The sequence below is a fragment of the Tursiops truncatus genome, chromosome X (assembly GCF_011762595.2).
Source record: "Tursiops truncatus isolate mTurTru1 chromosome X, mTurTru1.mat.Y, whole genome shotgun sequence".
Taxonomy (NCBI): Eukaryota; Metazoa; Chordata; class Mammalia; order Artiodactyla; family Delphinidae; genus Tursiops; species Tursiops truncatus.
The window spans coordinates 25,349,104-25,364,464 of NC_047055.1; the positions used below are offsets into that span (position 1 = coordinate 25,349,104).

General features: G+C 41.1%; 1 protein-coding gene across 2 annotated transcripts in view; it reads right to left on the minus strand.

Moving 5' to 3' along the window:
* Positions 1-15,361, minus strand: part of GRIA3 (glutamate ionotropic receptor AMPA type subunit 3) — a 291,796-nt gene that overhangs the window by 98,634 nt on the left and 177,801 nt on the right. For both annotated transcript variants that reach the window (XM_073799616.1, XM_073799615.1), the window contains exon 5: positions 15,243-15,296. In XM_073799616.1, coding sequence (XP_073655717.1) covers positions 15,243-15,296 — 54 coding nt within the window. The remainder of the gene's footprint in view (positions 1-15,242; positions 15,297-15,361) is intronic.

The window sequence follows — 15,361 nt, forward strand, 5'->3', positions numbered from 1 at the left end:
TGAAGATTTACCCGTCCACATGTGCAGAATGCCTAACACAGCCCCGTGGACAAAATGGAGAGAGCAGAAGTGTGGTAGAAAAAGAAAGGAGACACTGTAATAGGCTTTTTTTGTTTTCCTTTCATTCTCGTATATTTATTTTCATGACAAAGGTTTCACAGTGCTTACAATAACTGTAACAACAATAATTGTAAAATGGGAATAATGCTGATGAGGAACCCCTTCTATTTTAGTAAGAAGTCTGATGAAAAGTAGTTTTTCCAATAAAATTGTACTTTTTATTTTTATTTATTTTTTAAACATCTTTATTGGAGTATAATTGCTTTACAATGATGTGTTAGTTTCTGCTTTATAACAAAGTGAATCAGCTATACATATACATATGTTCCCATATCACTTCCCTCTTGCATCTCCCTCCCTCCCACCCTCCCTATCCCACCCCTCTAGGTGGTCACAAAGCACCGAGCTGATCTCCCTGTGCTATGCGGCTGCTTCCCACTATCTATCTGTTTTACATTTGGTAGTGTATATATGTCCATGCCACTCTCTCACTTCGTCCCAGCTTACCCTTCCCCCTCCCCGTGTCCTCAGGTCCATTTTCTATGTCTATGTCTTTATTCCTGTCCTGCCCCTAGGTTCTTTAGAACCTTTTTTTTTTTTTTTAGATTCCATATATATGTGTTAGCATACGGTATTTGTTTTTCTCTTTCTGACTTACTTCACTCTGTATGACAGACTCTAGGTCCATCCACCTCACTACAAATAACTCAGTTTCGTTTCTTTTTATGGCTGAGTAATATTCCATTGTATATATGTGCCACATCTTCTTTATCCATTCATCTGTCGATGCACACTTAGGTTGCTTCCATGCCCTGGCTATTGTGACATATGACTCTTCTTGAATTATGGCTTTCTCAGGGTATATGCCCAGTAGTGGGATTGCTGGGTCGTATGGTAGTTCTATTTTTAGTTTTTTAAGGCACCTCCATACTGTTCTCCATAGTGGCTGTACCAATTCACATTCCCACCAGCAGTGCAAGAGGGTTCCCTTTTCTCTACACCCTCTCCAGCATTTATTGTTTCTAGATTTTTTGATGATGGCCATTCTGACTGGTGTGAGATGATATCTCACTGTAGTTTTGATTTGCATTTCTCTAATGATTAATGATGTTGAGCATTCTTTCATGTGTTTGTTGGCAGTCTGTATATCTTCTTTGGAGAAATGTCTATTTAGGTCTTCTGCCCATTTTTGGATTGGGTTGTTTGTTTTTTTGTTATTGAGCTGCATGAGCTGCTTGTAAATTTTGGAGATTAATCCTTTGTCAGTTGCTTCATTTGCAAATACTTTCTCCCATTCTGAGGGTTGTCTTTTCATCTTATTTATGGTTTCCTTTGCTGTGCAGAAGCTTTGAAGTTTCATTAGGTCCCATTTGTTTATTTTTGTTTTTATTTCCATATCTCTAGGAGGTGGGTCAGAAAGGATCTTGCTGTGATTTTTGTCTGCCTATAGTTCTGCCTATGTTTTGTAATAGGCTTTTATGGAGATGAAAGGAGAGATCTTGTTGCTAAAGGGCAAGAGTTGGCTGGCTATTGGTCCTAATTCTCCCTCTGGCCTATTTGTGTGCGTTTTGCTTGTTTGTAATCTCTAATCGGATTCTATGGCTTGAATGTTGCCCTGGTGCCCAGCATTTAGATGCAGCAAGTCACAGTTCTCAAGGTTGAGATAATCAAGGCTGCATTCTCCCTAATCCCTCTGCAAAAGCACTAATATGACACAGCTAACCAACAATTATCAAGGACACAGAAGGGAAAAGGAGAAAAGAGGTGAATGGCAGAGAGGGGGATGTAAGGAAAACTGTCTGACTGAAAGGCAGGAGTTGGTTGACTCTTGATTGTCCTATTTCTGATACCTTTTCTTCAAAAAGAATTATCTTTTTGTATCAAATATTGCTAAATTCCATGGTTCAAGTGGCACTGACAGTCTACAAGATTGTAAAACTTAAAGCTTGATTCTTTCTACAGCCTCTTCAGAGACACTAATGCGGCAGAGCTGACATCCAACAGGTAGGAGAGGAAAGGAGGAAAGAGAGAGAGAAGGATGATGACAGTTCAGAGAAACGTTCTGCTTACGGGCAGGTTTGGGTGGACTCTAGTCTTCTCCTCCTATCCCACCATTTTAAGGCATTACACCATCCCATAATAACCTTTGATGGATTTTTATCGTTATGACATCTATAACCCTAAAAGCAGGCCAAAGACCCCCCCCAAACTTGTGTAAAGAGCAGGGGGTAAGTGGTAGGAAGATGGAAGTTAGGAGAGAAGTATGGGCTACTCCTCCTCCTATCCCATTATTATTATTATTTTGGTACTAAATTTATTAAAAACAATTTTTTTTTGGCCATCCCATGCAGCATTCTGGGATCCTAGTTCCCTGACCAGGGATTGAACCCGGGCCCTTGGCAGTGGAAGCCCAGAGTCCTAACCACTGCACCACCAGGGAATTCCCAGTACTAAATTTATTTTTAAAAATCAAAATGGAGGGACTTCCCTGGTGGTCCAGTGGTTAAGACTTTGCGCTTCCACTGCAGGGTCTCGGGTTCAGTCCCTGGTCGAGGAACTAAGATTCCACATGCTGCACTGCATGGAAAGAGATATTAGAAAAGATATTAAAAAAAATCAAAATGGAGATTTAACATACCTTCCTCAATTATTGACAAAGCAAATAGAAAACAAAGACACAGAAATGGGAAGATTATAATAATACATTTTGATTCAACAGATTATCCCATAATTTTAAAGCATTTCATCCATTCATAGCCTCTGGTTAGATCTCCTCCTTGGGCTGGTGAACCACAGTCTTCAAAGTGGTAAAATTGAGGCTGAGTCTCTTAAAACCTCTCAAAAGACATTGACACAAAAGCGATGATCACCAAACATATGGATGGTATAAGGGGGGAATAAAAGGGGAGAGGTCAGTGGTAGAAAGATGGAGGTTAGGAGAGAGGAGATGGTTAAGAAGGGAGATTTTGCTGGTTCCTGGTCCACCTCCTATATCTATCCCATTGTTTTTTATTTCTAGAAGAAGTTGCTATTTTTTTCTAGAAGAAGTTGCTAGAATCTATGATCATGTACAACCATAATTGGGAAAGTTGTAAATTGGGGCCTAAGTATACCCATAGCTTCATTGAAATAACCAACACAACAAAGCTGACCAGCAAACACACGACAGGTAGGCAGGAAAAAAGGAAGGGGAGTGAGATGGATTCTGGCCGAAAAGTAAGAGGTGCCAGGGTACTGGTCCTCCTCCTCTGATATCTAAATTTAAGACACTGCACTTTTCTAGAATATGTTGCTAGATTTTTGTTGTTGTGCTGGTCACACCCCCTCATGTATCCCTGAAACCCATGTAAAGACACTGAAGCAGAACAAGAAAATAAACCATGCAGAGTGTATAGAAAAGGAAATAAAATGACTGTGGCAGGGAGTATTCTGGTAGGATGATGGAAGTTAGGAGAAATGTCTTGATTCAGGGGAGAAGTTGGCTGTCTCCTGGTTCACTTTCTCTACCTTTGTGATTATTTTAAGACATCCCACTTGTCCATACCTCTTGCCAGAATTCACGGCTTGAGTTGGCTACAGTAGAGACCCTGAGGTGGGAAGATGTCTGTCTAAGAACTCTGAGCAGGAACTAATGCAACAGAAATGACCTTCAACCATCTGGATGATAAAGGGGAAAACAGAAGATGAAAGACAGTTATAGAAATTTGAAGTTGGGATACAAGTTCTAGCTACGGAGCAGGAATTGGCTGGCCCTTGGTCCATGGTCACCTCTTATTATTTTAAGGCATTGCATTTGTTCACAACTCTTGCTAGTGTTCTCTTTATGACTTGGTCACAGAAGGGCCTCAAGTTGAGAACACTGGCACTGAGTCTCTCCAAAATCTCTGGTAGACACTAGCACAACCAAAATGAACGTTAAACATCTGGGTGATAAAGGGGAAAATAAAGGGAGGAAGGTCAGTGAACAGAAGTAGTGCAGTGACCAGACAGTAATACATGTGAATACAGATGGATTTTTTTTATTATTATCACAAAATCCTTGTCTTTAGAAAAAGTATAAGTTTGACTACCAATCTAAATATGTGATAAGTAAGTTTACAAGTTTTTACTTTTTAACTCATATCCTTGGCTCAGAACAAAAGTAATATTTAAAGTTCTTTAAGTCTTTTTAGTTCGTTCTCATTTTTGTTTCAGGGTTTAAGTGCCTGGCGCAAGCACTTCTTCCAATAGTAACTGCTTAAAAAAGGACAGAAAACCCATATCCTTTTATTTAATACATGCATTTAAACATGTCTGACTTCAAAGGAAATTTCTGTATCATGAATTCTGTTTCCTCGCTGAGCTTCATCTACTATTAAAAATTATATACTTTAAAATAATATAGTTTGACCGAAGACAAAATGCATTCCAGTAGATTTCTTTGATATTTTCGTGGGAAAGGATGGCTCGTTTTGTTTCAGCAGGTTGCTGTTTTATAGCAATTGCTCTGTTGCTTCACCGAATCATAGCAGTTCATTTGTTGCTTAAAAATCAGTTTCTTCTTCTGGCATCTCCCATCTAACCAAAGATATTAGAATTTCTTCATTTTCTTTTTCTTCACCTTTTTCCATTTAAAATTTTGAGTGTGTGTGTATGTTGGGGGGGCAGTAGATAATCATGATTCTCACATAGCTGGGCTCTGAGAATCAACGTTTTTAACATAAATGTTACTCGGTTATGATAAATAACATTTATGATACATAAAATACCTCAGCCAATGAATTTGTTACATTTTAAGGCTTAGAGTCTATAAAACAAATTAATTTCTTGTTTTCTTTTGGAATTTTCAACTCGAATTCATTTTTTTTTTTTTTTTTTTTTTGCGGTACGCGGGCCTCTCACTGTTGTGGCCTCTCCCGTTGCGGAGCACAGGCTCCGGATGCGCAGGCTCAGCGGCCATGGCTCACAGGCCCAGCCGCTCCGCGGCATGTGGGATCCTCCTGGACCGGGGCACGAACCCGTGTCCCCTGCATCGGCAGGCGGACTCTCAACCACTGCGCCGCCAGGGAAGCTCCGGAAGCCCCCTTGAATTCACTTTGAATGAGCCACCAATGAGTTTCCAATTAGAACCTCTCTTATACTCTAGAACCCCCTTTTCTGTCTACCAACTAAATTGACTTCCTTATTCCATGTGTGTCTTAAAAAGAATGTGCCCCAAAGCAAAGTTGTTATATTCCTTTAAAATCTCTTCCTCTTCCTGTATTCCTTCTTTCAATTAATGGCACTTTAAGCCTATTGGGTCACTGGGTATGGGGCCCAAGCACCTGTCTTTTTTTTTTTTTAAATAAATTCAACAGGTGACTTTGAAGCACAAGTGGGTTTGAGGACCACCAGCCTAGTTTATCGTCCTGGCTTCCTAGGTGGTGCTCCAACTTCCAGTTCTTTACCTTTCCAATTTATTTTTTGCATAATAAATTTATCTTCCTAAAATATCTGTTAGAGCATAATACTCCTTTCCTCAAATCACTGCAATGATTCCCTGCTTTCTACAGACATACTGACAGCTGAATATCTTGACTTGACCTTCAAGGATTTCCATTATCTGTTATCTTTTGTTCTCTTGGCCTTATCCACACCTTTTCCTTCAAGAGACCTCATGCTCTAGCCACATCGCTCCCCTTTAAACCTTGGTACCTTTGTTCTGTAAGGGCCCTCACTTCATCACTTATAGCTCTGGGTGTCTACTGAAATTTCATTCTTCAAGGGCCATTTCAATTAGTAAAATAATGACTAAGAAACATCTATATTAAATTTGTCTCTGTATTCTCTACCAGATAGTAATAAGGCCAGTTGTGTCCCCCTTTTGCCAGTTATTACATAGGCTCTTGCACATTGTTGATTGCTTATGGGCTCTTGTCCTCCTTCATTGTCGCACGCCTTCCCATGCTTTCCATGTAATACGTTTATGTGTAAACTCCACACTATTATTGCTAAGGGACTCCAAGGTTCCAAATCCCCTGCTGTACTGAGTGGAATTTCTGTTGAGCCCGTTTTATTATTTCATAGGGATTTTAATAACTAGAAGTGATGATCAGATACTCAATGATTTTTGTGTGTTTAGATTAGATATCAAATTCTAGTGCTCCTTGCATTTCACCAGTTTGGTTTGCTTGAAATTGTGTTTTGTTTGTTTTGTTTTTGCTCACTGCCATGATGGTCTCCTTTCCTTTGGTTGGTCCAGTAAACTGTATGCAGAGGGAGAGATTAAAGGAGATGAGAGAAGGCAGAGAAAGGTTGGAGGCAATCCTAGTGCTCACAGATAGGGCGAGTTGAAACTCTACTTCCTCACTTTCTATGTTCTAAGTATCGGTACACTTGACTATTTGCCTCTGTGCAACAATGGCAACATTTGTTGGAAATATGAAGTTATTCCTCTGAGAAGGAAACTACTCATTTAGATTTGTAAGCTCTGCTATAGTTCAATTGCGTTGCTTCTCAGTCACATCACATCTGTTTGAGCCAGTGACTGTTGCCCACATCTGAACCCAGCAGTATAAAACCAACCATGACCTCTGTGCCTAATGCAAGGCCTTGTAAGCTACCTTTGATCAATTCTCCAAGGCCATCTTTTACACAGACACTAATTACACAACTGGCATCCGAAGAGAGATTGTCCTTGATTTGAGAATAGCCAGACAACTCAGTCTTCCAAGGATCCAGATGACTTTGGTATCATCCTGTCTCCCTTGATTCATACATATAGTACCGCAATTCAGTTTCCTTCTGGTAAGATAATTGAGGTTTGGAAATAGCTATATTCAAGGCTTACTTTTAGAGCACTTATTTTTAAGATATTATGTGGCGATTTCCTTCGTATAATATTATTGTTAGGGTACATTTTGTACAGAGAGGAAAACAGAGACAAGATGAGTTGGGTGACTTTCATTGAGTTGATGGTAGATTATGGGTGAGAAATGAGAAAGGTGGCTTGCCTATATGGAAGATAAAAGCAATAGAATGAGGGTGGAAGGCTGCCAAGGAGGAGTATCTGTCTCAATTTGGATGAAGGCTGGCTCTGCCTTTAGTGCCGTCTGAATTGTTCATCTGGGTGATGCTTTGATGGGGAAATGCATGGTAATTGTGGTGACTCGAGTTATCAGATTGCTAATGAGAGACACAAGTCGTTTTCTAGAAGCAGATCCATCCTCCTGGGAGGATGTAATGCCTAGAGTTAAAGATTACACCATATAAATTAGCACTCGATTACAGGTTGCTTGTATTGTTCACTCACTGTTTTATTCTCTAATCCAATTAACAAACATACTTCGAAACCTTCTAAGTGCTATCTGTTGGTACAGTGGCGAGCCATATCCAACTTGGTCCCTAACCTCACAACACTTTAGTCCAGTGGGAGTTATCTGTATGAATATACAAATAATTACAAGTTGACATAAATGTTATTAGTGGGAAAAATAGGCACTGATCTCTTTTTTATTAACAGTTATATTGAGGTATAATTTAAATACCATAAGATCCATCCATTTGACACTGATTTTTTTTTTAAAGCAAAAATCAGATCATGTCTCTCCCCTGCTTGAAATTCTTCAGTGGCTTTCTGATGCTGTTGAAAAGAGCTAAAACTTAACCCGGCAGTAGCCTTAGATAATCCAGATCTTGAGGCTCACTCTGCTGTAGCCAAAATTGCCTTCTAACAGTTCAGAGAGGTATCACACTCTTTTCTGCCTTAGGACCTTGGCACATGTTGTTCCCTATGCATTACATGAACTTTCCCTGATTCTTCATATAATTAGACCTTTCTCACCATTCAGATCATTGTTTCAAAGTCACCTTCTCTGAAAGCCCTTCTCTGGCCATACTATGCAGAGTTTTGACTCCCCACCCTCTGTCCTCTCTTCATTCCCAGCACAGGTCCCAGCACCTGTTCTACCTCCATGCCAGTGATCCTAAGTTGTGCCAGTTTGGTCTGTTCAATATGTTTATACGGTTCTTAAAGAGACCACCTTCTGTCTTCCTTGTAGTAGAGTGAACAAGGTATTGGGCATATACGTGGTATATAGAAAAACGAACTTGTTATAAAAATCTTTAGAGTAATACTAACCGAAGTATGTGTGGACTGGTGCTGGTCTGCTGTTTGTTACCAGTCAGAGATGATAGAAGGAGAGAAACTGAATACAAGCCTTTAGTTTATAAGCAAGTTGACAGAGTAATATGGCTGTTGAATCTAATACTAAAAAATCTTGGGCTTGTATTTTATATGTCTTGTTTTGTTTATTTCATGTTTTTTAGTAATTTATTGTTGTGCTTTTATTGTGTGAATATTTTGGGGAAAATCTGGCCCTTCTTCACAGATAATTTGAGAAGCACTGTTTTAGCAGATATGATGTGGGAGGGGCCCGGGGGAGAAAACAGAATTTTTTCAATGCATCTTGCTAGAACATTGAGTAGGAAGTGATCTTTCCTTGTTAATTTCAGGTGGGGGGTGTGTGTGGGGGAGGCAGGGATGGTTGACTATAATGGAGGCATTTTTGGAGAGGGGGAATGAGAGTCTCAAAGTTGGCTACTTTAAGCTGACAATTGCCTGTGTCTTTCTAAATGCATGGTAGGGCGTTGGACCCCTGCCCAGTCCCCACTCCTCATTCCCTTGATACTCTGCTGTATCCTGTCTTCATTTGGAGAAGAAAGTGAATCCTGAACCACCAGAGAAGCTGTGTACCCAGGGGAGGTGACTGGGCTCCTGGCATTGGGGACCAGGGGGGATTTTTCCCTTCAAGCTCACCTCCTTTGCCTGTAAGGCTGGGCTCCAGCCCAGTGAGCTCTGTGTTTACATGCTATCTGCTGAGGTGTCAGTGATCACAACACGTGACTTTGAGCATTTGAATTTTTATTTAGAACATTAAAAATGGAAGTACAAAGAAAGGGAAAGAGTAGAGAACAGAACAAGAAGACCTGGGAGGGGAAGGGAGCAGAAGGGAACAGTTGTTATTGGCAAGCAAAACAGCAGGATTCAATGTCGTTCAAACTTGTTTTCTCTTTAAACAAAGTGGGCCCCTCTCTGTTTCAGGTACATCCCTAGATCTGGGAAGCTGCAGAGTTCACTTCTCCAAGCTCCAGTTACTCCTGGATGCTTCTTTGGAGCTCTATTTTTTGACTAATGCTTTTGTTTTAGTAAAATTTTAGAAAAATTAGATATAATCTAGTACTCCCCATCGTTATTTTCTGGCATACTAATCATATGAATGGGGCAGATGGTGAGGGAAGGAGAGAAGAGAGAGCAAGAGAAAGAAGAGGGATGAGGGAGCAGGGGAGAGGAGTGTGTGTGTGTGTGTGTGTGTGTGTGTGTGTGTGTGTGTGTGTGAGGGAGAGAGAGAGACAGGATGAATATGAATGTAGCAGGGGAGAAGACAGTGATGGAGATGTAACTGGTGCCTGCTAAGATACATTTCATATTGGCCCATTGGACGCGTTTCAAACCCAGATTCACAAAGCTGTCCTTGTGTTTTTAAGTCTTTTTCTCTCTGATTACTTCACCCTCATAAATTTATAGTTTATACGTCATTCATATACATTTACGTCTTTGCAGATGTTCTTATGTGACCTTTGTGGGGCTGGCCTTCTGTCTCACTGAGATGCTTGGGTGGGTAAAATGAGAAGAGCGAGGTGCTCTTGGGAAAGTGTCTGACCAGCCTGGACTGGAAGCCTAGCTTGGCAGTGGATTAGCTGTGAGACTTCAGACAAGGCATGTATTTTTTCTGAGCCTGTTTCCTGATCTCTAAAAAGCTTGGGGGAAATGGGTGGGTAGGAAGTCTCTCCTCACTGGAGACATTAAAGGAAAAGCCTAAAGAGAACAGCTAGCCCAGCAGGGAGGAGTCTCAGCTAGGCAGCTCTCCTCCCCCTTTGTCTCCAGCTAGCCCAGCAGGGAGGAGTCTCAGCTAGGCAGCTCTCCTCCCCCTTTGTCTCCAGCTAGCCCAGCAGGGAGGAGTCTCAGCTAGGCAGCTCTCCTCCCCCTTTGTCTCCAGCTAGCCCAGCAGGGAGGAGTCTCAGCTAGGCAGCTCTCCTCCCCCTTTGTCTCCTGGCACAATGGCTAACTTGATCACCGGTCCTACGGCCCTCCCGCTGGCAGCTGACATTACCTAACTTCCACTTGTAGGGTCCACAACTGTCCCCGACCCTGGGACCAGCCTCAGCCTAGGCAAGGAAACCGTCGGGTCTTCTAAGGCAGAGGTTAACTGGCGCAGCACTGAATGAGTCCTACCGTGGCTTACGGTTTCCCCTGGCGCCTCAAATGTTTGGGGATTTTTGGTTTATTTGGGGGGCTGGGTACTGAACATCTGTTGTTGGATCATCTCAACCCGGATCCAGTTTGTTCTGTGTCAACTATTAAATGGCTTTGATTGATCTTTTAGAGCTGCAGCTCTGTTTAGAATGTAGCTAAGGGCACTCAACACCTTGCTTGGCTTTTGCCCCCCTGGACTGATTTGAAGTCTGCTCTATGACAATACCCCAAGGCTAACAGGGCTCTGCCTGTGCTCCGCCACTTATGTCCTCTATATTCACCCAGCTGCTGCGCCTACACTCTCACTCCTGGCCTTCCCTTGTCCAAACTGACCCTCCACGAGGGAAGAAATGTAGAGCTGGAAGTCACCTTGGAGTGTTTTTCAAATTTTAGCCTCTAATATACCCCCTTTACAGGGTTTTTTTGCCACATGGGTGGATCATTTGAACTAGTCTTTACCTCATATATTTTCTTTACATCGACTAAGCTTTTTAATCTAAATATCTAATTTAGCTTCATAGAATTGACGGGAGAGTTATCTTTTTTGAATACACATTTAATATAAATTCAAAACTAATCAGTCTAAGAAGTTTTGCCATATACTACCTCAAATCATCTCATGTGCAAATAGCACACTTTGGGAAACCCTGATCTGGTCTATCTCTTCATTTTACAGATTAAGAAACAGGTTCAGAGAGGTTTGGTTTGTCACAGGCTAGTTAGATCAATTCTTGGGATTCGAACCTATCTCCTAGCTCCTGGTCTAGTGCTTTTTTTCTTTATTATGCCTAGGGTTAGTCTAGGGGTCTGCACACTATTATTATTTTTTTTGTTTTTGTTTTTGTTTTTTTGCGGTCCGCGGGCCTCTCACTGTTGTGGCCTCTCCCGTTGCGGAGCACAGGCTCCAGACGCGCAGGCTCAGCGGCCATGGCTCATGGGCCCAGCCGCTCCGTGGCATGTGGGATCTTCCCGGACCGGGGCACGAACCCGTGTCCCCTGCATCGGCAGGCGGACTCTCAACCACTGCGCCCCCAGGGAAGCCCAATGCACACTGTTATTGACATATATGAAACAAATCACAATACACAACATGCCTGGGAATGCAGTGGAAAGGATCCTGATCCAGGACCTTACCATGAAAGAGAGAGAGGTTGCTTGACTGACAAATTGTATACCTGCTGGTTACCTCTGGTACTAAAGTAGAGACACATTACCACCTTAGGGAGAGTTCTGGAAGAGGAAATAACAAGCAATTGTGGAACAACCCCTAAAAAGAAATGACACCACTGACTGATACAGAATTTGTAAGAGACTTACTAACTCTTTGATTATTGGCATGTCCACTTCTGGCCTGAGCAGATCACATCTCTGGCCTGTGCTCCCGATGAAATCTTTTGTTTCTTCCAGGGGTTTCAACAAGTTAGAGCGTTCTGCAGCTTGTTGTCCATTCTGAAATGTACACCTTGACCTATGAAAGGTCTTTGTTGAAGCATTTACAGAATATCCAGGTCTTGTCACTTTAGGATTGCTACCAGGGAAGGTCCATGCAAAAGCACATAGAAGTCATTGCTGGATAGATGGGACTTAGTAGCAAAGGGGACACTTGGGGCTCTGGTGCAGGTGGTTCCAGAAAGCTTAGGTAGGCAGTGTGAGTGTTTTTGATTTTGCATCGGTATAAGAAGGCAGTGGTTCTGTGCTGTTGTTACACCAAGATTCAGATGAGAACTTCTTCCCTTGTGCATGTGTCCTCAGCTTTCATCCAGCTGGCTCATCTTGAAAGGAAACATCTTCTTAGCTCCACTTACCCGTTTTTGATCATCTAAATGACTTCTAAATAGTTTTAGTTTGCTGTGTGTATATATGTATATGTGTTTTGGGGGTATTTTTAGCTGCTTAAAAAAATCTGGTAACCACGGAAGGCATAATGTGGCTCATTGTTTTATCAGAGGTTAGTAACGGTTCCTATCTGTATTGCCCATATGCAATTTGATATAGAGAACAGGGACTTATGGAGACACGTGGCTGTGTTCAAATGGAAAGAAGGTCACTAGAGGAAGAGAAGGGGTGGCAGCTCAAAGCATGGTAAATGAATTCATGTTTTCATTATCCAGACTGACATGACACTATATATTACATTCTTTCTGAGGGAACAGACTTTGCTTATTCTTGTAGTAGGCATCTTTCCAAGGTTTCATAATTCTGAGTTCTGTGTTAGGCATCCAGTTTACCATTCTTTTCCCCAACCTTGTCCTAGTGATTTTCTCTTGCAGTTCTGTCACTCTGCATGCTTTCACTTCTGTCAGGTCTGGGTCTCAAAATTGAAACCAGAGTTCTGAAGGATTGTCAGTAGGATTAGAGAGGCCCAGTTAGAAATCCAGAATGGGAAAGGTCTTTATAGATCATCTGGTCACCTTACGCCAACTGAGACAGCCATTGATGTGCAGGGCTCAGACTTAGATCTTTTAACATAGAACCTGCCTCCAGGACATGAGTTAGCCGACAGTCTCCAGCTTCAGGCGCCTTCAGGATTTACCCCAGCTCGCAAGCGGGAGGTGGGTGCTTCCCAGGCAGTTGCCAGCCAGTGGCTGCGCAAGGTCGGGGTACAGTGGCTTGCCATTTGGGGGCAGCATGGGCCTCCTCCACGTGGAGTTGTTGCACTGTAGCTCCCAGGTGTGCTAGCCCATGGTCTGAAGATCTTTTTTTTAACTTTTAATTTTATATTGGAGCATAGTTGATTAACAACGTTGTGTTAGTTTCAGGTGTACAGCAAAGTGATTCAGTTATATACATACATGTATCTATTCTTTTCCCATTTAGGTTGTTACATAAATATTGAGCAGAGTTCCCTATGCTGTACAGTAGGTCCTTGTTGGTTAAACATTTTAAATATAGCAGTGTGTACATGTCAATCCCAAACTCCCTAACTATCCCTCAAACTTCCTTCCTTTTCCCCTCCTTCGCTGATATCAGACCTGAATTGTGGTCTGAAGGGCTCCCTTGCTACTTGTGTCCCTCTCCCTTTTATTTTTCACAGGCATTACTCCCAATAAATGTCTTGCACTTCTATTTATATCTCAGCATCTGCTTCTAAAGGATCCAACCAATACATCAATGAACTCCCCACTCCCATCTGAGTTTTACAGTATGGAAACTGAGGTCCTCAAAGGTGAGGTGACTTATCCAACATCCCATAGCTAGTGAGTAGCAAAGTCAGTAGGACAACCCAAAGTCTCTGACCCCTAGTTCAATGCTCTTTCCCAAACTTCAGTCATCCATGTAGCACCACAACTGCATATACCCCAAACAGATTTTGCTGTATCTGTTTATAGCAACATGCTATTGTTTACTTGACACATTTGACATAAACAATTATTTCATTTGTTGTTAAATCTCTAGCCCTGTATGAAGTAATAACATCCATAAAATTTGGGTTTTGATGTGCTAGTTTTATGTTTTTCTAGTACATAGTAAATAAATACATTTACCATTGTAATAAAAAAAAGTTCGTGTGTGCACTGCCTAAAGTTGTCTCATGTACCATCAGTGCTGAGTGAACCCTAGGCAGAGGAGAAGAGGAAGGGAGAGGGAAGAAGGAAGGAAGAGAGGAAGGAAGGAAGGAGAACAAAATACTTTTGGATGAGAAAGAAATGGTAAAAATCCATCAATACCTGCCTCAGATACCTTGCTATAACCTCCATGTTTCCTGCCAAAGCCTGGCCTAACCCCCAGCGAGTCAACAAACATCCTTTACCTATCAGTTGTCTAAAAACAAATTGGATGTACTCAGATGTAAATTAAGAATCAAGATTTCTTCTAAAAGAGTCGATTCATGTGTCCCTACAATGGACTGAAGCGCTCCACTTTGAGTAATTTATTGGACAAGATGCACACAACATTTCAAAGCAGTAGCTCTAATCTTCATCTTATAAAGTGTTTGAGTGCACACACTTCTTAAGGAGGTTTAAGTAACATTTCCTTTCTCATTTAAAAATATTCATTATTAAAATAAGATTTTTTTCTTTGATTTAAGAAATCTAAGAATATAATTACGATAATCTTTCACCTTTGTTGCTATTCTTTTGGTTTAAGAGCTCTATAATGATTCTGATTCTCTTGTGCTAATGAAATAAAGTTGGGGCTAGAACTCATGTCATGTAATAATTTAATAGCTTCTTAGTATCATAGTGATAATTTACCATTCCTCTTTCATTACAGGGAGATAGTATTACTCAGAACCTCTGCCAAACATATATTACGGATTTAGAAGCCACTTTGTTAATTCCTAAACCAATTGTCCTTTTAGAGAAAGAAGACCTATAAACCAACCGTAGTAAAAAGTAATTTCTAGAATGTCACAAATTTTAAAGGCATGGGGAGTTTGAAGTTGAAGATTCAAGTTGTGTTTTGGTATACGTAGAAAGGTGGCTATACACTTTGACAGGACTACTCAATTGTTCTGTGTTCAAACCTACTGCTCACATCTGGTTTGAAAAGATTTGGTAGTGGCCTGTTTCTAGAAAGACAAATCCAATACTAATGTGCACATACACTTGGATTAATTGGGGAAAGAGTCGGTTTCTTGTGTCCCCTGTCCTTTGTTTTACATTTGAAACCTGATTAAAATGGTTGACGTTTCAACTCCAAGTTAAATCTAAGAATAATCAGTGAAGAATCATATCAAATTATTAGTTTTTCAACGAGGAGAGGATATAAGCTTCACAGCTAAAACAGACACAGCATAATTGAAAACAAGGCTATTGCATTCAGGTTTTAGTATTTACTGACCCATTTCTCGAAGTGTCTGGAGAACACATTAGGTTCTTCTTGTATTTCTTTTAGGGATAATTACAGGTGACACAAACTAAATAGAATATAATGCCCTGGAAACTTAAGCTCTGCTTGTTCTTACCAGGTTAGCAAGCATGTAGTGGTAACCCCTTGAATGCTTCCCCAGGATCACAACCTGCAGAAATAAAAAATAAGAAATATTGCTTATTCAAGGACATTTTCAATTGCACAGTCATTGGG